Here is a 25,921-nt window from a genome sequence, read left to right as displayed (position 1 = left end):
CGTTAAACATTAACTAGTAGTATGTAATTCTTTGTTTGTTTTGAGCAGCCCTAATTAATAATAGATGAAAACTCAGTTACAGCCAACTTCACGTGAAGTTGATATTTGAGAATCGTTTGATGAAAATTTAGCCAAATCAGTTAAATCATCTAACGGCTCTCATCTATCAACTTCACATGAAGTTGACTGCACCTGAGTTTCCACCTTATAATAGTTGTTTATGGAGAAATACGAATAGGGAAGTGCTAAGGGAACAATAAAAATTTTGAACAACATGAACAACCACTAATCAAATGAAAATACACTACACCCTAATTTAGTGCTACTAATTAAATTTACTCTTTTAACCCTATTAATTTACATTATTTACACATTGTTCAAAAATCTTGTTTGTTACCTATACTTTTCCATACGAATAATATTCTTAATTGTTTATTGTTTATGGTAGGCGTGCTTTGTATATATATATATATATATATATATATATATATAGACACACATGCATGAAGCGTATGCATTATGCATATATACGAATACGATCGATTTTTATTTATTTATTACTTTGGGGAGTTTTCATTTGCCTTTGGTTATACTTTCATGAAATTACATATATAACAATATTCTGTGTCATTTGAATATACCAATATTAATAGTCGAGAGTGATATTTATTTTGGATAAAGTATTGTTTGAATATTTAATATTTGCGTTAAACAATTAAAAAATTCTTAAGTTTTTTTTTTAAAATAATCTCTAATATTTTTAAAATGTTTCTATTTTTTATTTTCAATAACATCTTCATCGTTCGCTTATAATTTTATACATTTTCTTTACTACTTTTCTTTTTCGGTGAGCAAATTAAACATGGTGCTAAAGAACGAAGAAAAGTATATATAGTATTGATCCAAAAAAGTTGCTTTTCTAATTTTATACATTAAAATCCGAATCAGCATTCAGATATACATACATATCCTTTTAAAGATCATATGATCCAATGTTTAGTACCAGTTAAGGAAATTAAATTTAATATCTAATGTTTTGTTGTCTAATCTTGTTATTTTCATGCTTACGTTTGATAATGATTATCTAAAATTTACAAAGCCAATTATATATATACCACGGATATATAATATGATTGATTTTATTTGTTTTTGTTTCTTGTGAGAGGGGTTTTAGTTGTTTTTGGAAAGATAAGTTCCGGCTTAAATTGAACAAGAAATTAAAACATATCTTAGGTCATTTATTAATTGCTTGACGCTATATGATATACACGCCCAATAAGATGATGTATCATCATTTCAATTATGAATACAAGGCTAGGTTTGTTTACAAAAATATGACACTGAGAATCTGAGATAGAAGTATAAAAACACAAAATTATATTTAATAGAAAAAATATAAATAGAAATAATATATTTAGAAATATTAAATTAATGTATTTTGTATCTATATTAATAAATATAAAAATATTAATAAAAAATATAATTTATTTATTATTTATTTATAATTATATTTTTTGTTATTATATTTTTTATCTTAAATTTTTTGAAAGAAGAAAAATAAATTAAATTTTTATAATTTATTTTAATTTATTATCAAATAAAATATAAAAATATAAAATTTTATATCTTTATCTTTTATATTTTAATTTTAATATTTTGTCTGTCTGATGTATATCTGGTTCTATCAATGTATGTTATTATTATTATATTATTATATTATATAATAGTGCGGTTGGTGTGTTTGCTTCTTTTGTATATCTTTCCAAGGCTTCGAGGCTTTTATATATATATATATATATATATATATATATTGTATGGACAGAAAGTTTGATGCTTTAAGAAATATTTCTTAGGAATATATATGTGTCCTTTGAAGAAGAATTGGAAATTGATCTATATGTTCCCTTTACTGTGTATGAAATTTATTATTTTATATTTATTACGATAATACTTGCTTATTAGTTGGTGATTAGATTAGATAATCAAAATCAAGTTACAAAGTTCTCTCTCTCATTTAATTTTTTTTTTAGAAAAAATCTTCATTAAGTATATATAAACTATGTTGAGTATAGGGATGGCAAAATTCCCTGAGACGCGGGGATCCCTGCGGGGATTGCCCCGAATGGGGATCCAATTATGGGGAATTTTTTCCGTGGGGATGGGGATGGGGGACAAAATTCCCCCGAAGCAGGCGCGGAGACCCGAGCGGGGATCCCCGCCCCGTCTCCGCTCTTCCCCGAAATTAAGAATTCCTTGAATTATCCTTAATAGTTTATTTCTCATATATGTTTTTTAGTCATTTCTCACACACACATATATATATAGAAACCCAAAACTCCTAATCTTTATTTGCATAATCCCTCTTCAATTCAGAGATCCCTAAGGCTGTCCATACTTCATCCAACCTCTCTACAGCCACCCCCTCGTCACCCTTCTCACCGCATTGTCACACCTCACCGTGCCATCACCTTACTGCGTCGTAATTTTTATTTGCGGCGTTCCTTTTCGTAACTCTGTCGTCGTGTCCATTCTCCTCTCTGTTGCCGCATCTCCCACCTCGTCCACTACTTTTTCCTTTGGCTCGTCGTTGCATCCCCCCATTGCGTTATTTCGAAAGAAGTCACCATCGTGTCATTTAGACTTTTTATATAAAATTTTACAGTTTTTGTATAAGATAGATACTTGTAACTCTATTTATATGGAAATTAATAATTAGTTAGAACTATTATGTAGATGGGGAATGGGATATCCGCGAGGAATGGGGCCCCGTGGAGAATGGGGATGGGGAGCAATATTCCCCCACGGCGGGGAATGGGGGCGGGGATGGGGAGCAAATCTGAGGGCGGGGATGGGGAGCAGGGAGGCATCCCCCACCCCCGCCCTACCCATTGACATCCCTAGTTGAGTATATATTAAAATCAACTATAAATATAAAATATATGTTAAATTAAAAATAAATAAAAATAATATATATTTATATACAAATATATAATTAATAATTATTTTAGTAACTAATTTTAGTATATATATAATATTTTTTTTGTTATATATACAAAATTATTTAATTTCTTTTTACTATTAATATAAAAAAATTTTATGCAGACAAATAATTATATTATCACATTAATAAAAATAACTAATTCTTAAATTATTATTTAAAAAATCATCTAATAAACACATAAATATAATTAGATGATCATTATATTATCAGTGTATTAAAATCAAATTCGTATATAATGAATGAACTAAAAATTATTAAATTGACCTATATACCTAATTAAAATAATGTCATTATTAATCGTTGTTAAAATAATGCATGTCACGTGCCACCTATTTGGGTTTTAAACGAAAATTGCCAAAGGTAAAAAATTTTCCCACTTTCGTTATGGTTTTTGTGCCTTGGTCCATCAAGAAATAAGATCATTATTATTATTATTGTTATTATTATTATTATTATTATTATTATTTTCCCCATTGAAAGATAATATTTGAAGCGAGGATTGAAGTCCTTTCATGATTTGCAACGATGTGAATATGAGAGTAATTATAGTTATACACTTATACTAAAGTGTTAAATAGTAGAAAAAACAAGAATGACCCATGAGTTTCTGCTGTTGAATATTAAGGCCCAACCTCCATAAACAATTTAATTAAGTTTTTTTTTGAAAAAATAAAAATAATTTTAAATTATTTTGTATTTAAATTTTTAGTTCTAAAAATATTTATTTTTTAAAAAAAATGTGATAAAAAGTTTTTTTATTATAAGAGAAGTCATTTTTTTAACTTCTCTATAAACTCTTAAATAGCTTCTTAAAAAGTTATAATTTAATTTTAAAAATTACACCAAACATTAATACTACTACTTTTTATAAGTTAAAAATTTAAAAAAAATTATTTTTAAAACTTTTTAAACGGACCTAAATAGACAAAATTTGAGGAGCATCTACCAATATTTCACATAGCATAGCCATATAGATAATACATATAAGAGAAAGTTTATGGATCAGTATTTTTATTAAAATCTGATCAACATTTAACCAACAAAAAAAAAGTGAATAATCTTATATTATTGGATATAATCCAACACCATTAAAAATGGATAAAAAATCCAAATAAGCCAGGCTGAGAAACATATTACCCAAATCAGCCAAAATGAAAATTTTTTCAGCATTTAACCGAAGATCACTTCACGCTGTGTCGCTGTCCCATATAGTGATATACCTTCCATTAGTTTGAATAATAAAACTTATTTTGAACAAAATAATAATAATAATAATAATAATAATAATAATAATAATAATAATAATAATAATAATAATAATGACGAGATTTTTTTAAAATATTAATGAGTTATCAATTTGAATTCCATACAATACACTTTTGTCCATTTTTAATAGCTCATAAATATTTTTTAATAAGCACAAGTACTATAAGTGTGTTTGGTAAAACAGCTTTTAAAAATTAAAAAAATATAATAAACATATTTATAACGAAGAATAATATTTTTTTTTCAAATTTTAGAGACCAATAGTTTAAATATTTATTTGATTTACTCTCTATATTAATATAAATAGAGTTATCATTAGTCAATAATAAAACTTGTACTGATACGTTTATTACCCATTTATATATATTGACTCACTTATACAAATCACAAAAAATGAGACACATATCTTAAGTAAAATTATATGAAGGTTGTGTTAGAAATTGTGAAGGTTAGGTTGAGAAATTAGAAATATATGAGGATTCCAATGGCAACATAATAACAGGAAATATGTGTAAAAAAATAAATGAAATATATTTTTAATTGTTTTGTATGGAATAAAATATTTTTTAATTTCTAAATTATTAATGACTGTGTAGAGTACTTTATTTAAAATTTGAGTACCTAAGTCATTAGAACATTACAAATTTTTATAGTACTCCTAACATTTTTTAAGCCATTTTTTAAAATTGTTTTGCATAGAATAAAATATTTTTTGTAGTATAATTTAAATAAATTTATTAAAAAAATTTATTAAAAAATATTTATGAGTTATTAAAATTGGACAAAAGTGTATTGTATGGAATTCGAATTGATAATCCATTAATATTTTAAAGAAGTTTCGTCATTATTATTATTATTATTATTATTATTATTATTATTATTATTATTATTATTATTATTCAAACTAATGGAAGGTATATCAGTATATGGGATAGGGACACAGCGTTGGGCTATCCATGTTAGCAACTATAAGAAAAAGACTTTAAGGTTTGATTTATTTTTCTTACTAATTCGAATCGACATATATCGAATTATGTTTAACTCGTTTTTTCCTACTAATTCGAATCGATTTGATTCGAATTATGCTATTGTAATTCGAGAGAACTTGATTCGAATTACATGCAAATTTCTATGCTCTTAATTCGAATCTAGTTGATTCGAATTATTTGCAATTGTAGTTCGAAGTATATTAATTCGAATTACATTAAAGTGATCTTTGGTTGAATGCTGAAAAAATTTTCATTTTGGCTGATTTGGGTAATATGTTTCTCAACCTGGCTTATATAGATTTTTTACCCTTAATAATAACTAATTGATAACTACAAATCACAGAATTTGCTACCCCTAACACTCCCCTCTACATACAATACATTACTACTATATGTTCATTGTCACATGATATACTTCCTTGCATTTCTTTTGGATGAAGTGCATAAATTTAAAATTTTAAAATATATTTTAACAGTGTTATAACTTATAAAAAATTCTGGCATGAAAAGAAAGGATCAATAACAATAATATTAATATTGATTAAACATAATTTGGAATGGATTGAAAATAGAAAATTGCTCTCTCTTTCTCTCTCTCTCTATATATATATATATATATAAAAAGTAAAGTATTGTTTTTGTCCCAACGTTTGAAGTAAATCTTATTTATGTCCCTAACATTTAAATCGTCCTATTTGTATCCCTAATGTTTGTAAAAGTGATTCAATGTTATCCTGCCGTCAATTACACATCATGAGCGCTTTAGTTTGAGTTTTAAAAATCTCTTCTTGGAGTTAGAATACAAATGTCTGTGATAGAATCAATGATCTACTCCGAAAAATAGTTCGTCAAATGTTGAAACTAATTCCTACAACATTTACATAATTCACTTTTCTAGGGACATAATTGAATCTAAACACAAATAGTGGGCATAATATTAAAATCGAACACATCCAAGTGAGACCTAATTGAGAATGAATACATCCAAGTGAGAATAATTGAAAAATATAATCTGATTTGTTAGTATAATTGATAGTAGGATAACATTGAATCACTTTTACAAACGTTAAGGATACAAATAGGACGATTTAAACGTTAGGGACATAAATATGACTTACCCCAAACGTTGGGACAAAAACGATACTTTACTCTATATATTTTATAGTATCTTTCAACCCGACAGATCAAAGATTAATCCGCCGGGGTACTGAGTTTCGCCATGGTACTGAGCTCCATTTAAGGGTTTACGAGACGGAATTTGAATCTCCTACTTAAGCGAACTAGTGAACTAACCACTAGACCAATCCAATTTGTTTGTTTTTTTTTTAATTAGATATTAATCATATTATTGAGCCGACTGAGCCGAAGGAGTCTTTCAGGCCCATAAAATGGAACTGGGGACAACTGGACTGACAAAAACATAGTTCCTCTAGCCTTTTTGTTACGTCAATTTCAATTTAAAAAAAATACCAAAAAAACCATGACAACCAAAAACCAAAGAAAAACATCGTGTATAGAGCAAAGAGAATTGTAAAATAATAAAATAAATATTAAGAATTATTAAATTTATAATTTTTTATTGTGTGTGAATATTATGATTTTAATTTTAAAATAATTAAATTTTAATTTTTTTTATTTTATTAATTTTTTTATTTTATAACAACTTGATCTTTCAAATCAAACTCTTCTAACTTCTAAAAAGAACTAACTACCATTGAATTAGTATGTGTTTTGTGATACACAATTTCTTTTATGAAATATATTATATAGGATAAATTAAATTCTAATTTTTATATGAAACGTTTTTTTAATATAAAATATTATGTACATATAAAAAATAATTATCAAATCAATTATTATTTAAATATAAATATATATTATCTAACTCATTTTTAATATTAACTGATATTTTTAATGTATATATTATATAATTGGTCACGAATTAACGTATTTAGAGAAATTGTCATTTTAATATTAACTGATATTTTTAATGTATATATTATATAATTGGTCACGAATTAACGTATTTAGAGAAATTGTCGCTAATAATTGACCTTGATAATTTATTTATTTTGATTAAAATAACCTATTTCAGGGGAAAATGATTTCCAGGTGAGGAGAATAGAAATATAAGAACTTTTTAATTTTAATATGGAGAGAAAGTTGGTGTGGTGTATAGCAGAATTACGAAAGTATATGATGTTTTATCAGGTATAAGGATTGTGCAAGACAAATCGAACCGTTTGATTGGAGGTACTGAAAACCTGGATTAGATTTATGTATTGGCAGAAGATTCTGGGTCCCATTTATGTATCCATTCTCTCTTTGCAATAAAATTGGACAGTCCGATTCCTTTCTACTAAAACAAAAAATTAAATCAGACGGTCTGATTCCTTCCCACTAAAACAAAAAATTAAATGACATCGCAATCGTGTATATTTTCTCAATACTCCATAACTCAGCATACTCACATATCAACCACATATAAAAAAAATTAGCCGAGATATGAAGCATGGGAACCATAACTAACAACCCACACGCGTATGTCTCCTATTGGCTAATGCAATACCCCCACACAAATTTACGGTTTATTACTATTTTTGCCTCTTCATCATTCTTCACAGAATCACAGTTCACAACCACCCCCGTATGGAAACCCGAACACCAATTTCCCCCTTTTTTTTTCTAATAAATTAAATCCCCGATTATTCTGTGGATAGTTTTTTCTTTAATATTTTAGTTTATATTAAATTACAGTCTTAGATTCATGGAATTAAATATGTAACTTTTTTTAACAAAAAAAAAAGGTGAATCCTGGGCAAAAATGCTTATAGCCTTATACTGTGTCCCATTACCAATCTTTCACCAAACTTGATTTGAGGCACCAAGCTCACGGCTCACCTAAGAAGTCTCAACTCTCAAGTCTCAACAATGACCAGAATTTTTGACTTTTCAGTTTTCAGTAAACTACTCGTCTTTGAATAATTAAAATCTTTAATCATGCTTCATGCTCAATGGTTTTTTATTTAATTTTTTAACTCTTCTTCCTCCAATCTATTTGCAGCATGCTTAATGAATCATGATCAATAATAAAACACAAAATAAAGGAGAAAAAAAAAAATCAAAGTCCAGGAAAATATTACCAAACCTTTGAATTTGAATTTTTCCTATTTAATCATTTTTCTTACTTTACAGTACAAAAGGTTACACAGAGCAGCTCATCAAATTCACATACACTTTAGTAGTTATACTTACATCCCATACAATTTCCAGGTTTTACAAATCAACCCCTCCCACATCCCCTCCCACTCTATCTTCTACATCTCTTTTTCTTTTTTTTTTCTTTTTCCTCCCTCAAATATATCCAAATTTATTTAATTATTTTCCCACACTAACCTGAAAGATAGATAGATTATAATCTAAAAAGTTAAAAACAAATTCGCCCTTCTTAACAACAAGGAACCCAACCCACAAACAAATCTCGTAGTGTCTTAAATTCATAAACTACCCACAAACTTCTCTTTTTTACCATTTCGCCCCTAAACTTTTCCAGTTATTTAATCAAACCCCATATTTCAGATCTACCCTTCCGTTTAAAAAAATCACGGTGCGGGCAAATACTAGAAACAGGGAGCGAGGCGTAAAAACACTAAAAAGGAGAAATATTTAATAAGAAGATTCTAGAAGGGTTTCTGAAGAGACCGAGAGAGATAGAGAGAGAAGAGAAGAGAGAGAAGGTGAATAGTCATCGGATCCGAAACCCGGAAACCGACCCGATTCCAGCTCATTCGAGCCGGAGAAGGCGCCTCAGATCCCTCGTGGCGGAGTCATCGACGGCCACCGCAACCGCCGGCGACGGCCGCTGCAGCTGCTTCTTCCCGAACGATGGCAAAGGAAGTGCGCTCGGAGACGGTGACACGGAGAACGCCGATCCGGCGTAAACATCGGCAGCCAGATCGGCGATCCGGATCCGCCTCGGAACCATGTTCGGGTCGGGTCCAAGCCTCTGGGTCCCAACGACGACCAAATCTCCACCTTCCTTCCTAAGCGCCTCGCTCCGAATATTCGAATCGAGCGACTCGCCGCGACGGAGGATCTTAACAGTACCGTTTCCCCTCGCCGGCGGCACCCTGGAATCATCGGAGCTAGGTGGCCTTCTCTCGACCCGTTTCTTCTGTTCAGATCTCTCGGGTCGGATCACCGGTTTCCTGGTAGATCTGCCTGTGCTAATAGCCTGAAAATTATTGTTATAGCTACTATTGTTGGTGGTGTTGTTATTAGGATAATAATTATAATAATTGAAGTTCCTCCGCCGTGAAAACACCGCAGGCGACGGCGGACCTCGGATCCTTTGGATGAGGCAGTCCTGTGGCCGCAAAACCTCCGTACCCATTATAAGTGAGGGACAGAAAAAAAGAGAAGGAAGGGACGAATTAACAAACGAACAAAGAGGAGCTACGAAAAATCGAAACTTGAGAAATGGGTAGGAGCGTTTTAGATCTAAAACTGATCTAGAAACCAAGAATCTCTGGGTTGGTTTTTTTTTTTTTTTGAATTTTTTTTGTATTTTCTCTCTCCTCAACCCAGAAGAAAAGAGAGGAGAGTGAAATAATGGAGGATGGGTGGGTTTGTGGGGGGTGGGTGGTGAAGGAAGGGGTGATATATAGAAGAAGGAGAGGGGAAAGGGGTTTCCAACCACTTTCGGCAATGGAGGAGAGAGAAACAGAAAGAGATAATTGGGGACAGGTGGAAGCGAGCTGACCTGACCGGGTCTTAGTTACTGTTAAGGTAGGGCCAAAACGTGTCATAACGGTTAACGTTAGTGTTTGTTTAGGTTCGGAGTTTCGCTGAACAATTGAACATGTCGTTGTTGTTGGTTCGGTTTAGGGTAAGCTGAGGTAAGGGTAACGGAGCCGTGTAAGAAGAGTTAGTTGTCACAAGTGACCCCGGTTTCGGGGAAATTATTATTTTGGTGGGGCCCATGTAAGGTTCCACCTTACCCTATTCATAATGCAACTTCAATTTTCATTAGTTTAGTTGTTGTTTTCTTACAGTAGTTGTTTATTAAAAAATTACTTACTAGTAGTAATTGAATTAATCTTAATGCAACTTCAATTAGTTTTCCATTTTTGTTAATTGTTAAAAAAATTACTGGTAACTCCAATCTTAATTTCTTGATTCCTAACAAACCATGAGATAAATAAAGTGAGATAGGAGTAGTATTTTGTCTTAACTTTTAACAGTAGAATGTGAAGTGTGTGTATTGATGTCTAAAAATAACAATAAGAAATGGTCATATTAAAATCAAAATTTAAGATGTATTTATTGGATAACTATTTATACCTCATATAGAATCTAAAGTAGTAAAATGTTCTCAAAATAGTCACTTGTGGGAGTTAAACCCCAAATGGTCTCTAAGGCGTCGTGTACTAAAATCGTCTCTGAGATTCTAATTGCACCAATTACATTCCTGAGATTGAAAAAAATGCACCATATTAATCCCTGACCTATTTTCTATTAACGATGTGATGACATGGCATGATGACGTGGACTGTAAGTGACACGTGTCACTTCATGATTTGGCCACGTATAATGGTATGATGATGTAGTGACCAGTGACACGTGGCATGCTGACGTGGATGGTTGTGCCATGTGTCACGATGTTATTTGGCCACGTGTTGCAACAGTACTCATCCACGTGTCATCTATTATGTCATCGTTGTATATGCACCAAATTAGTCCTTCACTTTGCATTAAATGACTCATTTTAGTTCCTGAAATTGAATGTCGTGCACCAAACTAGTCCCTCGTTCTTAAGTTTTACTACTTCTTATTAAAAAAATAGTTTTAAACTATTAAAATTTAAAAAGAGTTTATTTAAATATTAATTTTTATTTAATGACGTGTCAAGTGAAATGTTTATTTAGGACAATTTTTTATTAGTTTTTTTAATTGAATTTTCTCTAAAAAAAACATATTCAAATATTCAAGGAATATTGTAATTTGTAATATTTGTTGTTCTAATTATAATTTTTTTTTACAATTTCACTGCTTATGATATTCTATTTTTTTACAATTATAACTTTTTTACCTATTTTTTGTCATCCTAATAACAAACTTAAAAATAATTAATATAAATAACATTATATAATTTTATACTAAAATTTTTTGTTCCCGCAATAATTTTGTTTAAGCTCCGCCGCATCTTCAAATGATAATCTTGTTTTGATGTAATGCATCATTTTTTTCATAAGTGATATTGTGATAGACAACTATTGATGCATTTGATACAATTTTCGTCGAAACATTTAAAAAATTATTTAAAAGATCACATAAAAAACTAAGAAAAATTTTGACCATTAGATTTTTTTAAAAAAAACTTTGTCATTCACATAAAATAAAATAAAAACGTAAAAATAAAAATTCACTTAGTGTAAATCATCAAATTTAGAAGATAAAAATATCTCATTCACTTTTAACAAATTGTAAAAAATCGTGTTCAAGTTTTATGTTTTTAAAATTTTTAATAAATTTTGTTAAACTAATATTATTTTTAGAGGATCAAAATATCATATTTTTTTTCTTTTAAAACCCATTTTATCAAAAATCAAATGTTTACAAGAGCCAAATAGTATTGTTTACTCCACATTATTGTTGTAATAAACATCTAAAAAGCAAAATTATTAATCTCGTGTTTGTTTGATGATGTATCCAAAAATAATTATATATTAAGTAATGCCTAAATCCAGGACTACTCTAGTAGTTGAGGACTACAAATAGTTATATATTAAATAATAGTGAAAATAATTCTGAGTTTGTAGATATTGAAAGTTAATTTTTTTTGGTGACTAAATAGAAAAGAAAGAAAAAAAAGAGACAAAACCAAATTAATTGGCTAGGGTCATATCTAAATCTATTAGATGTTGAAGCTCACTCCATGGTTGGCTTCAATTCGAGTGAATGTCCGCGACAGAAGCAGCTGCTTTAGCCATACAATCTGCAACACTATTTGCAGTCCTCTGAATTAAAAGAATAGAGACTCTCCAATTCCAATTCATAACCTCCTGCATATGCTTTGCCAAATCCCATTCCGGAATATCCTTACCAAGCATTCTTTGGTTTACCAAGAAAAGAGCTTCTAAACAGTCTGTTTCACAAATAACCTCACGAAATCCACTCTCCCAAGCAAGAAGTAAGCCTCTCCAAATTGCATACAATTCAGCAAAAAGAACACTGCACACTTCGACTTTCCCAGTGCAACCTTTCAACCAACATCCATCAGGATTGCGAATGATACAACCAAAACCAGCATAGCCAGAAGGAGGAAACCAACTAGCATCACAGTTCAATTTAACAGAATAAACTGGAGGTGGAACCCAATGCAAACAAAGTGAAGGAGGAGACAGAGATTGATGCATAGCAAAAATAGTATGAAACTCCCTTACTGAACTACGAATCAAACTCACCACTTTACTAGCACTCCATGAATCATCTATATTAAATAAGTCATGATTCCTGCTTCTCCAAATCCACCAGATGGTCGAAAAGAAAAGAAAAATATTTTCACTCCTTGCACCTCTATAGAGCCAATCATGTAAATTCGAGTTATCTGAATACATGCCTAAAAGGTTCCAGACCTCCTTGGCACTAGGGCACTCCTGAAGACAATGAAGAATTGATTCAGAACCATTCTGACATCGATGACAGGTGTTAGATAAAGCTAAACCACGACCAAAACGAAACTTTGCCGTAGGAATAGCATTATGAAGACTGAGCCAAATCAAGAACTTGTACTTCTCAGGAATATGCAGTCGCCATACCCACAACCAATTATCATGCTCATTCCAGTCAAACTTTCTTTTGGCTAGCCAACTGTACCCACTCCTAGCTGAGTAAAGTCTAGAAGATGCCACACCCCACGACCAACCCGAACTCTCTCCAGCATTTAAATCCGGATTATAAGCATTCAAACGCTGTTTGACATCTTCTGGAATGATAGAGAAAATACCATGGAGATTCCATTGACCATCTTTCCAAACGTCTCTAATAGTTAAATCAGAGTCAGATATATGTACAAAAGGGACATCTTGAGCAATTGGACCCTCAATACTCCAATTGTCAAACCAAAAAAATTGATCAAGTGACCCAACGCACCAAGAGAAGGCATCCTTATATTGAAAGTTAATTTAATTTGTTATGTTATTATCCGTTTAACCAAAATAACAAGTTTTTGAAGATTAGGCTAGAAGATAGTATAAAACTATCTAATCTTTGTTAATAACTAGCTATAACAATTAGTTAGCTACTTTTCTAGTTAATTTGTGGATTTGTTGTGATGATAGGTTATATATATATATATATATATATATATATATATATATATATATATATATATCAAAACTAACTAGCTTTTTCTTTTTCTTCTTCTTTTTTTTTTTTTGTTTAAAAAAAAAAGTGTCACTTTCCTCCTTTGACAGATATTGAAAATACATTATCATATTTTCTATTTATAAAATAGACACTCCATCATCTCCAATTTTTTTTTTTTAATTCTCAAAAATTTCAGCAGGGAAAGATGTGGAAGAGAGGCATAGGTGATCAGGTGGCTCTAGCATAATTGCTAAACCCTAACGCAAAATTGTGTTTTATCTAAGGATATAATTGTAAATTAAAATGTTTATGTCATTTTTCTTTTTTCCGATAATTATTTTCTTATAAGTAAAAAATAAATCCAATAACAAGTGAACTTTTTAATTTTAACATGGAGAGAGGGTTAGTGTATTGCAGAGTTACGAAGGTATATGGTGTTTTACCAGGGTATGAGGAGAGGGTATAAGGAGATACTGAAAATCCTAGGTTCGATTTGTGTATTGGCAAAAAATCTTTAATCCGATTTGTGTAAATCCTGGATCCGATTTGTGTACTGAAAGAAAACTTTGGATCCAATCTGTGTACTGGCAGAAAATCTTGGGTCTGATTTCTTCTCACTAAAGCAAAAATTTAAAAGCAGTCACAATCGTGTATATCTCTCCAATACTCCATAACTCAACATAACCCACATATCAATCTCATATAAAAAAAATTAGCCATTGAAATTCGATGTTGATCGTAATAAAAAGGGGAAATTGATGAAATTTGATTGAGTTAGTTTCATGGAAGCAATGCAACTAGCTTTTTGCAAAAGTTGGATGCTGTGCATGTAGGTTCCTTTTCGAAGTTACTTTAATTTATTTTGTGGATTCGAAAGTAACTTGGATTTGGATGGTAATAGAGACTCATCGCTAAGACCAAACTTGTCTGAGTTAGAGAGCACTATGTATATATATGCGACTTAAAGTAATTAGTTTAATTTAATTTGTCGTTATCGATTAAAAGAGAAGAAGATATTAGAGATATAATTATTCATATAATTTTTTTATTAGTTTAAATTTGTAATAGAACGAGTAATTTTATATGTTGTCAGAATTTTATGTTCGAAAAAAAAATGTCTATACAAAAATTAAATAAACTTAAAAAAGATTCTTTTTAAAAAAGAGTAGTGTTAATAATATAACTGTTCATATATAATCTTTTATATTATCATTTTAAAATTTTAAAATATGTAGTTTCATGACAATAAATATTTTTTCTCAGAGATAATTATATATATTAGTTTAACATATATAGTAGGGTCTAGTTTAATATATATAAAAACAAAATAGTAAAATGAAAGGAACTATCACACAATAAATTTCAAATAGTAATTTTTATGACAAATAATATACTAATATTTGAAGAATGTATACTTTATTTAAGATTGATAAGTATTTAACGTTTATTATTTGTGAACTGTACCTCTAAGATTTTGGATAAAATCGAGTCATACCTCGGCACAATGGCTTTATCCCAATAGAACGCTCTCCACAATTTTAAAAAGAGATCAGTCACCATAATTTCGGAAGGAGATCATCAGTTATCACAATCTCAGAAGAAACTGACTATTGAACTACACACCGAGCTATAAAACGAGCTGCGGCGTCAATGATAAACAACACAAGAAAAATACTTTGTCTCCAAACCAACACACTTCGAAACTATATCTGCAATCATATATATCCTCTTTATTTAGTTTATTTTTCTACTAACTTGGGCGTCGGAGTCCTTTTTACAGGTACCACGCTCGGGTACAAATTCACGAGAATATCATCAATCCGACTAAAGCTATCAGCCATATCAAGGTCAACGGAGAGTCGACGTATAACTCGGATAGAGTATCCTTGCAAGAATAATTTGTATTATATATATAATTAAAATGTATGAAATTTATTTAATTTTAATTATAGTAGAATTAATGTAATTTTTGTTATTGAAATTCAAAATTTTCACGAAAATTTTGTTAGATTATATATTTTCGTAGTAATAGAGATAGATAGAAGAGAAATGTTAGAGAACTATGACAATGTATTATTTTTAGTCATTAATATAATATTTAAAGTATGGGATAAAATATATATTGTTAATTAGATTATTAAATCAAAATAATTAAATTAAAAAAATTGAGTTAATAATTAAATGATGGCTAAAATTAATAAAGTTTAATGATTTTTTAATATTTATTATAAAAAAGAATTTTCTATCATAAAATATAAGGATGAGAATAAGCAAAAGCTTATTTCATCTCTACTTCCTTATATTGTCATCCCTCAAACGAAACCTAATAATGTTTATAATCATACTCCACAGCACATTGTTGTATTAGTTAATTAATATTTAATACGATAAGAATAGTATAATCCAAGAAATCAAAGGCAATCTAATAATATGTGTAGAAAGAAAGGATTCAAAGGACATTTTGCATGTGTGGGGTAGGTGTGTGAGTATTTGAATAATGTAGCATGTATTATATTATTCATGCATATCGCAGACCATAATCTCAACAATCTTATAATGTGGTATTATAATATAATATGCTTTGATTTAGTCATGCATTATTCCATTGCTTACTGAAACCGAAACACTTGTACCAGCTTCTGGCTATGAATTATTTTTGTTACAGGGAAAAAAAATAGCATGAAACCCTTCCAAGACGACAACACGAACCTTCAACTATTTTTACACTTTTATTTATTTATTTATTTGGGTAGCCGACTAACTGCTGATGCACCAGCACACCAGCAAGAATTTATTTATTTATTTTTCTCCTTAATTATATATTTATTATTGCTATCATCGCTATTTTAAAAATCAAGAATATTATTTAATTTATATATTAAAATTAGTTATTAAAATTAGTCACTAATATTATATTTGTATATAAATGTATGTGTAATTTAATTTATTTTTAATATATATATATATTTTTATATTTTAATATATATTTTATACAAATAACTTATTTTAGTAACTGATTTTAAGTACACATAACATGGTTGTTTAAAAATTCTCATTTTAGAGTTTTGTTAGGTAGATAATAACTTTTATGAATAATGTGAACAATAGATTCTAAAATTTACCCAATAAAATAAAAAGACACTCCACTCTCAAATTATCTCCTAAACTCTAACATTAAAATAACTATCTACACACCTAATAAATTAAACATCCAACATATTCATTGTTCACATTATTTAATATTTTTATTATCTATTTATACTTTTCCTTTTTAAATTTAGTGACATCTTGTAAAAAAAGGTTTAATTTACTGTCTACACACATTTTGAGTGTATGTGTCATCTTTTTTCTTTTTTATTTCAAGGTTTTGTTTACTCGATGACTTGAACTAATTTTTAAACAAATACACGCTTAAGTTGGTTAATTAAACTACGAATATGATTAAGTATCCGTTTGAGAAACTTTAAAATAATTTGAGTTTTTGACTTATAAAAAATAGTAGTATTAATATTTGGTACGATTTTTAAAATCAAAATGCAGCTTTTTAAGAAATTATTTAGGAGTTTATAGAGAAATTAAAAAAAATAATTTCTCTCGTAATACTACTACTTTTGATCATATTTTTATAAAATAAGTACTTTTAGAACTAAAAATCCAAATACAAATAACTTATTTATAAGCTACTTTTAATATAGTCATTTATTGTTTAAACTATTTTTTCAAAAAAAAATTAATTAAGCTGTTTACCCAAACTAGACCTAAATAGCAGCTAGAAGTATCTCGCCTTGTAACGTGTAATGCATGGAAGAAAAAAAATTAACAGAATTTATTATTTTTAAGGTAGAGTATATTTTTTATCTTTAAAAATAAAATTTTAAAAATATTTTTAAGTTTTATTTTATTTTAATTTTGTCCCAGAAATTTTTAAATTACATAAAATATATTTTTGATGACTAATTTTTTAAAAAATTTAATACTAATTTAATAATAATTTCACAAGAACAACTTTTAATACAAATAAACCAGACATAGCTGTTAATTTATCATATATTTTTACTGTATTAGTCCTAAACTTTCTAAGAATTTAATTGTCAGGAGTATATTTAATTTGATATAAATAAAAAATTTCAAAGACAAAATTAAAATAAAATAAAACTTAGGAATATTCTAAAAAATTTTGATAAATTCAAAAATAAAAAATATACTTTATCCTATTTTTTATCATTAATATTAGATATCAATCTAATTATTTTAATTTAATAATATGCTTTTAATTTATTTTTTAAATATTAATAATTTATTACTAATAAAAAATAATAAATTTATTGATGCTCTAACATTTTTATATTAAAATATAAAAATTTCAAATCACACTTTTTTAGAGAAAAATAGAATAGTCAGTCATGTATATTTGTTTGTGTAAATTAATTACATGGTGTAAAAAACCGTTGGATATATTCTTAATAATAATAATAAGAGAATTAATATTTTTAATTAATTTTTAAATTTTAAATATTAAATTTTAAATTATTAAAAAAATATTATAATAAAAGTTAACAAATTTTAACTAATTAGTTAAAAATTGACTATACATATAGTAATAAAAAGGAATAACATCAGCACTACAGCAGCGACAACGACCAGGACATATATATATACAATATTTGTTATTATATAAGAAATTTAGTGCACACATTTTTTTCCTATTTTAAGACTCAAATCGAAGAACTTTTAGTTAAAATTTATTTTATTTATTGACTAACTTCACGTTATGATTCTGACTCAGATTTAATTTAAGTTGCTGCCTAATAATAATAATAAGTTTTTTTTTTTGAACAAACGAGCTCAACACAATAAAATGGAGTGATAGAAATAAAAGACTCAGACAACAAAGCAACAAAAGCATCCCAAATATTACTTTTAGCATTGACATCAACAACAAAAGGAATTCACACTATTTCACTCTCTATAATTAGTTAAAGATTTGTGAAACACCTCTTGTGCACCGGCTTTCTTGTTATTAAATATCCGCCCGTTTCTTTCAAGCTATATATTCCATATAACTGCAAAAAAAATCTATAAGCCACTTGTTTCGTTTCTCTTTCTTGCTAATGACGCATGTTCAACTCTTGAAGTGTTCTTTCAGTGAACCCGGAACAGACCACGGCCTCCCAAATTCAAAAAGCCATTTACATCACACCTGTCAGGTAAATTCACAACCAAGAAACAAGTGGTGAATATGTTCAACATCTTTTTTACATAGAACACACATGTTATTACCGTGGCTAATAATGTGTAGTCTATACAATATTTCTTTTGTATTTACTCTTCCTATCAAAGCAAACCAGATAAATAACTTTACTTGTGGTGGAACCAAACCTTTCCGTATGGTTCTGGTGAAACTGTAGCTGGTAATATCCTCCGGAATCGTTTCTGACTGCAACACCTGCACAAAAGAGTTAGTTGAAAAAATGTCTTCATTGTCAAACTTCTATACAACTTTATCTTGCATATCACGTGCTATTTTTACAGGCCTTAAAGTCTCATGCAAATGATCCACTAATTCCAACTTCCATTGGAATAGTTCTCGCCTCTACTGAAAGTTCCAAATCCACTCTAATCCATTCCAAAACCCACAATCCCCTATAACAGATCCTGTTTGGGTTGAAATAGATAAGAGTCTCGAAAAACTCGTCTTAAGCGGACCACTTTACAATCAAATATCTTCCCAGAATCGAATTCTCCTTCCATCACCCACCTCCATAGATAGCCCAGCAATCATCTTATCTCTCACAATATAGTCCCTGAACTGCAGCTGACAGATATCTTTCCATAAACCTCCTCTACTAAGCAATGTCTGAGCTGACAATATCACATTAGAGTTCAAATTATGACAAAAAACATATGACCTTCTTCTATAATGGACACTCCTCTAATAATTTCGCAAACAGAACTATTTTACCAATAGTTGTAAAAACTGGTGAACCGGACCCCTAACCGATCCGGTTGAGTGATATGACCGAATAAGGAAGAGAACCGTTAAAAATTGAGTTGAACCGGTCAGTTTTGATGAAAATCGGAAAACCGGCGATTTTTGGTCAACCGACTGGTTCGGAAGCTTTTTTTTTACTTCATTTTCCAAAACGACGTCGTTTTGGTTTATTAAAAAAAAGAAAAAAAGAAAAGTGCTCTCGTATACAGTACCCCCCAAACCCCAATCCCAGTTTCCAGTTTCCACTTTTCCCTAACCCTAATCCCCTAACGGCTAACCCTCCCGTCACCACCTCACCTCACTCCGTCACAGTATCACTCACCCAGCCACCGCCGCCAGCCGCCCGCCGTCGTCTTCTTCATCTCATTGCTGGACACCGATTCTAAACTTTGAAGTCTGAAGGAACAGAACAGAGTACAGATCCGCGGCTCTGCTTCGTCCCTGTCTCTCATCGCCGTCGCCGTTGGCTCGCCGTTGCCGCGCCGTCGCCCTCGCCGTTGCCTCACTCTTATGCTCTGTCAAATATGTTAGTTGAATATGTTGTTCTCCAGTTCTTCTCTATTCGGCAGTTCTACAGTTCTGCTCTATGCTTGTTGAAAACTTATGAATAATGAATAATGTTGTTCTGCACTTCTGTTACGACTTATGCTTGTTCTATTCTGTTGTGAAAACTTGAAAGGATATATTCTGTACTTCCTTGACTGATGCATCAATATTTTCTGTTGTTCTGGAGTTGAAAGGATATGTTCTTTTCTAGAGTTGTTATATTCTGTTGCGAAAACTTGTTCTCACAATATTTTCTGTTGTTCTATTATGCACTTCCTTGACTGATGCATCAGGAGTTGTTCTATTCTGTTGTGAAAACTTGAAATTTCTGGGATGAATATGCTTGTTGAAAGCTTGAAAGTATGAATAATGTTGTTATGTTGATTTGTTCTGTGTTGAATATGCTTGTTGAAAAATTTATGAATATGAAGCTATTATGACTAATGTTTTTATGTTGTCTGTTCTGTTATGAATATGCTTGTGGCCTTGTGCTGTGAATTTAACTATTTAAGGTTGCTGTGAATTTAACTATTTAAGCCTTTAAGGTTGCTGTCTTGCTGAATAGGAATAGAAATTAGGGAATTTAAGATTGCTATTGTTTTATACTTTTGCTACTTCATATTCTTTTAGAATGGCTTCTGCGAATACACCATCAGAAACACCATCTTCGCAAGAACAAGGATCAACTCTTGATGCATCAATCGGAACCCAAAAAAACAATAGTAGAGCAAAAAAGATCCTACATGGGGTCATTGTAAACAGGTTGTGGAATCTGGAAAAACTATTCTACTATGCATATATTTTTGAGAAGCTTATTAGGGGTGGAGGAATTCATCGGTTTAAGCTTCATTTGGTTGAAAAAAGAGGAGATATTGAGTCATGTCGAAAGGTGCCAGCTGCAGTGAGACACCAATTTCATCAAAGCATTGAAGAGTTTCGAAGCAAGAAAAGAAAAACTCAAGAATAATATGCAGAAAGTTATAATGCTTGTGATGAAATTGAAAGAGAATTTGACGAGATCGAACGTAATGAGATGCAACAACAACAAAAATCTAGAGTTCGAGCACCTAGCTCTAGAAAAGGAAAACAAGTCAAAGGTTTACAATCCTATTTTCCATCGGCAATAACACCCAGAGCTCAACCAACTATCAAAAGCGTTCTTCAAAGCAAAGAAATTGTGGAGAAGTGTGATATTGCTATTGCGAAATGGATGATGGATGCCTCTGTTCCATTTAATGCGGTTAATTCAGCTTATTATCAGCCAATGATTGATGCTATTGCAAGCATGGGTGCAGGGTATAAAGGGCCAAATTATCCAAGAGTCCGTGGGTATTTGTTGAGTAAATTAGTTGAGGATGTGAGGAAAATGATTGATGGTTATCGTGAGATTTGGAAACAAACTAGATGCACTATTATGGCCGATGGATGGACTGATCGTTGTAGGTGTACTTTGATTAATTTTTTAGCTTATTGTCCTAAAGGAACTATTTTTCTAAAGTCAGTTGATGCTTCTAATGTCTCAAAAACTGCTGATGCTTTGTTTAAGTTGTTTAAGGATGTTGTATTGTTTGTTTGTCCTGAGAATGTTGTGTATATTGTAATGGACAATGCTGCAAACTATGTTGCTGTGGGAAGAAAGTTGGAGGCTGAGTTTCCTAAATTGTATTGGTCTCCTTGTGCAGCTCATTGTGTTAATCTTATGTTTCAAGATATTGGGAAGTTACAAGAAGTGAGTGAAACTGTGTCACAAGCTTCAATGATCACCAAGTATATCTATAATAATTGCTATCCACTGCTCTTGATGAGAAAGTTTACAGGTGGGCGGGAAATACTTCGTCCAGCTCCAACTCGGTTTGCCACTAATTTCATTGCTTTACAAAGTATTTTAGCTCAAAAGGATCCTTTGAGAGCTATGGTGACCTCTAAAGAATGGACAAGCTCAGCTTACTCCAAAGAAGCCAAAGCTAAGAAATTTGTGGATCAAGTCTTGGATTCTAAATTTTGGAGTCAATGCACTGATATTGTTAAGCTTACTGAGTCACTTGTTCGTGTTTTACGTATTGTGGATAGTGAAGACAGAGCTGCCATGAATTTTCTTTATCAAGCTATTTATAAGGCTAGAGAAGAAATGGTGAAGATGTTTCAGAAAAGAAAGAAGGTTGTTGATCCTTATTTGAAGATTTTAGATACCCGTTGGGATGCACAACTTAAGAAAAATCTTCATGCCGCTGGTTATTGGTTAAATCCAGCTTTTCGATTTAATGCTAGAGAATTTGAAAAGCATAAACAAACGACTTCTGGCTTGTTGGATGTCATTGAGAAATATATTTATGATGATCCTGTATTGAATTCTAAGCTAACAAGTGAGAAGAGGACCTTTAAAAATGCTGAACAAGATTTTGTAAGACCATCTGCAATACGTGAACGAACCACTGTTATGCCAGGTGAATTTCTTCATAAATTTGGTCTTTTACGATTGTGATGTATTTATTTTGTGATATTTATGATTGCGATAAATTATTTTTCTGTTTTTTATGTTAAGATCAATGGTTGGAGTCTTATGGTTATGGAGCACCAAATTTGCAAAAGTTGGCTATTCGTGTTTTAAGCCAAACTTGTAGCTCTTCATGTTGTGAGCGTAACTGGAGTATTTTTGAACACATTCACTCAAAGAAGAGGAATCGGTTAGAGCATAAAAAACTTAATGATCTTGTTTATGTTCATTACAACTTAAAGTTACAACAAAGGTACTTTCTTGATTGTTTTAAGTTGAAAGCATTATTTTAAAATCTTAATCATCACAAGAGTAACGAAGTATATTGATAACATAGGAACCAAATGAGAAAGCAAGTCTATGATTCAATTTGTCTTGATGCATTTGAGGATCATTCGGAATGGATACTGGAATATTCACCACCATTTTTAACTCCTGAAGAAGTTGATGCTTTACGAAATGATCTTGCAAATATGTCTCTTCAATCACCGTCAAATGATTTAGGTATACTTTTATTTATTTATGAATTATGATCAACTATGATTTTTGTATGCCTTATAACATGTTTTATATTATTTTTTATCTTGATTTCTGAAACATTATCTATAATGCTAGATCAATTGGATTTGGAAGATGATCGGGATGATGATGGAGCTAATAATTCTGTAAAAAATGCAAATAAAAATGAAACCAATCAGGATGTAGCTCCACATTTGTCAGATGAAGAGCAATTTTCCGACTTCGAAATCACTCCTTGGATTTAGTTTATGAATTGTTATATCCTTATTGTGTTTAATTAAGATACTATTATACTAGTACTAACTAATTTCATGTTTATCTTTGTATTAGTTATATTTAGACTTTAAAACTTGATTGTTTTTAAAATGTTAGTGAAAAACTAAAAATATGTATTTTAAATTTTTTAATAATATGATTACTTTTAATATTTTTTATTTTTTATTTACGTAAAATCAATTTCACCAGTTCAATTAACGATTTATCGATTAAACCAATAAATCAGTAAATCAATAATTTGACCGGTTTAATTACCGGTTCAGTTCTTACGACTATAATTTTACCAACACATTCTACAAAATCAAAGAAGAAAAACATATTCCTTAGACACTGGTAGAGAAATATAAACAAATCATAAGCTATACTGCACATATAAAAATATAAAAACATATCCATTCTTTGCATAGTATTAGTATACGTATATACTCTTAAAAGTGATCATATATGATTTCCCTTATATAAAAATATATTATTTCCACTAGTATTCCCTAGTCCCCACTCCCCTGCTTCAATAATTTTCCACTATAAAAAAGAAGGGGAGCAGTGGGAACAAATTACTAAATAACTTTTGATGAGGCGTGGGGTCATGAAAATATGCCTTTCATTAAATAATAAATTATAAAGAATATGCTCTCTCACCCTGCTGTCTCCTCTTTTTTGATGTAAAATAAAAAGTTTAGAAGGCACATTGCATATATAGAATGCTGATCCTTTTTTGACACTTGCAATTATATATGTGAGCTGCCCTTTTTTGACATTTCATGTTTAATACACTTGTTCTTGCTTTTTTATGTAGTATTAACGTCTTTAATAACCATACATAATAATTAGTTGTTATAATTATTATTCTTAAAAGAATAAATTTCACTCTTCATTCTTTGATAGAGAATATTAGCAATCTCCTATATATATTGTTCCTGTGTAATAAGCCGAATTTGAGATATAGTTCATTTTGTACAGGAATTGAACTTTTATTTATCTAAAGTAGAAAAAATATACGTCAATTTTAAGAAAAACAGTGATAATAGACATTTACAAAGATATTCTTACACTTAAATTAGTAAGAGTAGAAGTTTTGAATGAGTAGCGTACCTTTTACATATTTAAGGTTTGATATTTATAAAATAAAATTCTCTTCAAAGAGGTTGAGATATTGGCCTAATTTTTCAGCCATCATTTGAGTTTGTTGCTGAATGGGTTGTTATAAGCGAGATTTTCTCTAACTGAAAATTAGCCAGGTTTGTTATTGAGTTTGGATTCTGATTTATAGACATAGCTGGACTGGGTTATAACCACCAGATCACAACCTTCAAACTTGACCTGTGGTATTTTTTAATACGACGGGTTGAACTTTTTTGTGGATCTATAAATCGGAATGGTGATAATATAGCTCAGAATAGTGATTGTAATCATAGTTCGAAATAGTGATTGTAATTTGGAATTTGCAATTTGGAATGGTAATTGTAATTTGGAATTGTAATAGTAATACTAGTACCCCCAAACTCAACTTGTTGTATGTTGAAAAATGATAGTCATGTTTGGAAATGGCTTTTGGTGAATAATAAAGTAGCTTGAGAATGATTAGGAATAATGGTTAGCTAATAAGGATAAGCCCCAAGTTTGATATAATAGTATGGAGAATAGAATATTTCTTTGGAAGAGAAGGGTGTTGGTATATAACGGCTTGGTTTTTGACCGGTCCGACTTATAGATGCAAATTTGGTTGCGGTTATGCTGACGTATACGCATCCGGTTGCTTAGAATGAGTCTGGCGTATAAATGAAAATTTTGACTGGAGTTATTCTAATGTATTACCGTCGGGTTGTTTGAATTGAATCAGACTTATAAATGAAAGTGTGATTGGATTTGTTCCGATGTATAAGTGTCGGGTTGTTCAGATTAAATCTGACTTATAGTTGCCGGTTTAATTCAAATAAATGGAATAAATAATAATCGGTATGAAGTAAATAAAATAGAATCATATTTAATACAGATAGTAAATGGGGTGATAGAAGTAATGACCTGTAGTTATTTTCTCGTTTACAGATGATATAATAACCAGTATGGAAGTGGAATTTGAATGAATGGTGCTGATGGGATCTGAAGATGAAGAGTTTGTAATCATCATCGTTGATTGTTTAACTATAATAAAGAATAGGTAGAATGTGGGTTAGGGTTTTTTTTGGAAAAAAAAAGGGACACATTCAGTATGTGAAGTTTTTGTTTGAGCCCTGTTGATTCGAGGATGGAAAATAGAGGTTAGTCTATTTTATTGTTCTTACTTTGTCTTCGTCTGTATCACGTGTGGACTTTGTATAATAGCCTCTGAATTAAAGAGATGTGAATGATAAATGAGAATGATAAAAGGGAAGAAGAAAGATAATGAAGATATTATAATTGAAAAAGAATTTGTATAGGATGTGAATGACCCGTTTGGTTGGGTGTCTGATTTGGTTAAGAAGCATTGT

General features: G+C 30.2%; 2 protein-coding genes across 2 annotated transcripts; one reads left to right on the top strand and one right to left on the bottom strand.

Annotated features, from left to right (window-relative positions):
* Positions 1–8,393: 8,393 nt before the first annotated feature.
* Positions 8,394–9,970, bottom strand: LOC107638539 (uncharacterized). Its single transcript, XM_016341864.2, has one exon. The coding sequence runs from the start codon at positions 9,647–9,649 to the stop codon at positions 9,041–9,043; it is 609 nt and encodes a 202-aa protein (XP_016197350.1). The 5' UTR covers positions 9,650–9,970; the 3' UTR covers positions 8,394–9,040.
* An 11,227-nt stretch (positions 9,971–21,197) lies between these two features.
* On the top strand, positions 21,198–23,422 carry LOC107635870 (uncharacterized). Its single transcript, XM_016339422.1, has 4 exons — positions 21,198–22,608; positions 22,707–22,911; positions 22,996–23,162; positions 23,274–23,422. Exons 1-4 carry the CDS (start codon positions 21,198–21,200, stop codon positions 23,420–23,422), a joined length of 1,932 nt encoding a protein of 643 aa, XP_016194908.1.
* Positions 23,423–25,921: the final 2,499 nt, after the last annotated feature.

The sequence above is a fragment of the Arachis ipaensis genome, chromosome B4, assembly GCF_059453495.1.
Source record: "Arachis ipaensis isolate K30076 ecotype BB chromosome B4, ASM5945349v1, whole genome shotgun sequence".
In the NCBI taxonomy this organism is placed as follows: domain Eukaryota; kingdom Viridiplantae; phylum Streptophyta; class Magnoliopsida; order Fabales; family Fabaceae; genus Arachis; species Arachis ipaensis.
Note: the sequence above shows the minus strand (reverse complement) of the source record. Positions and strands in the feature narration are given on the sequence as shown.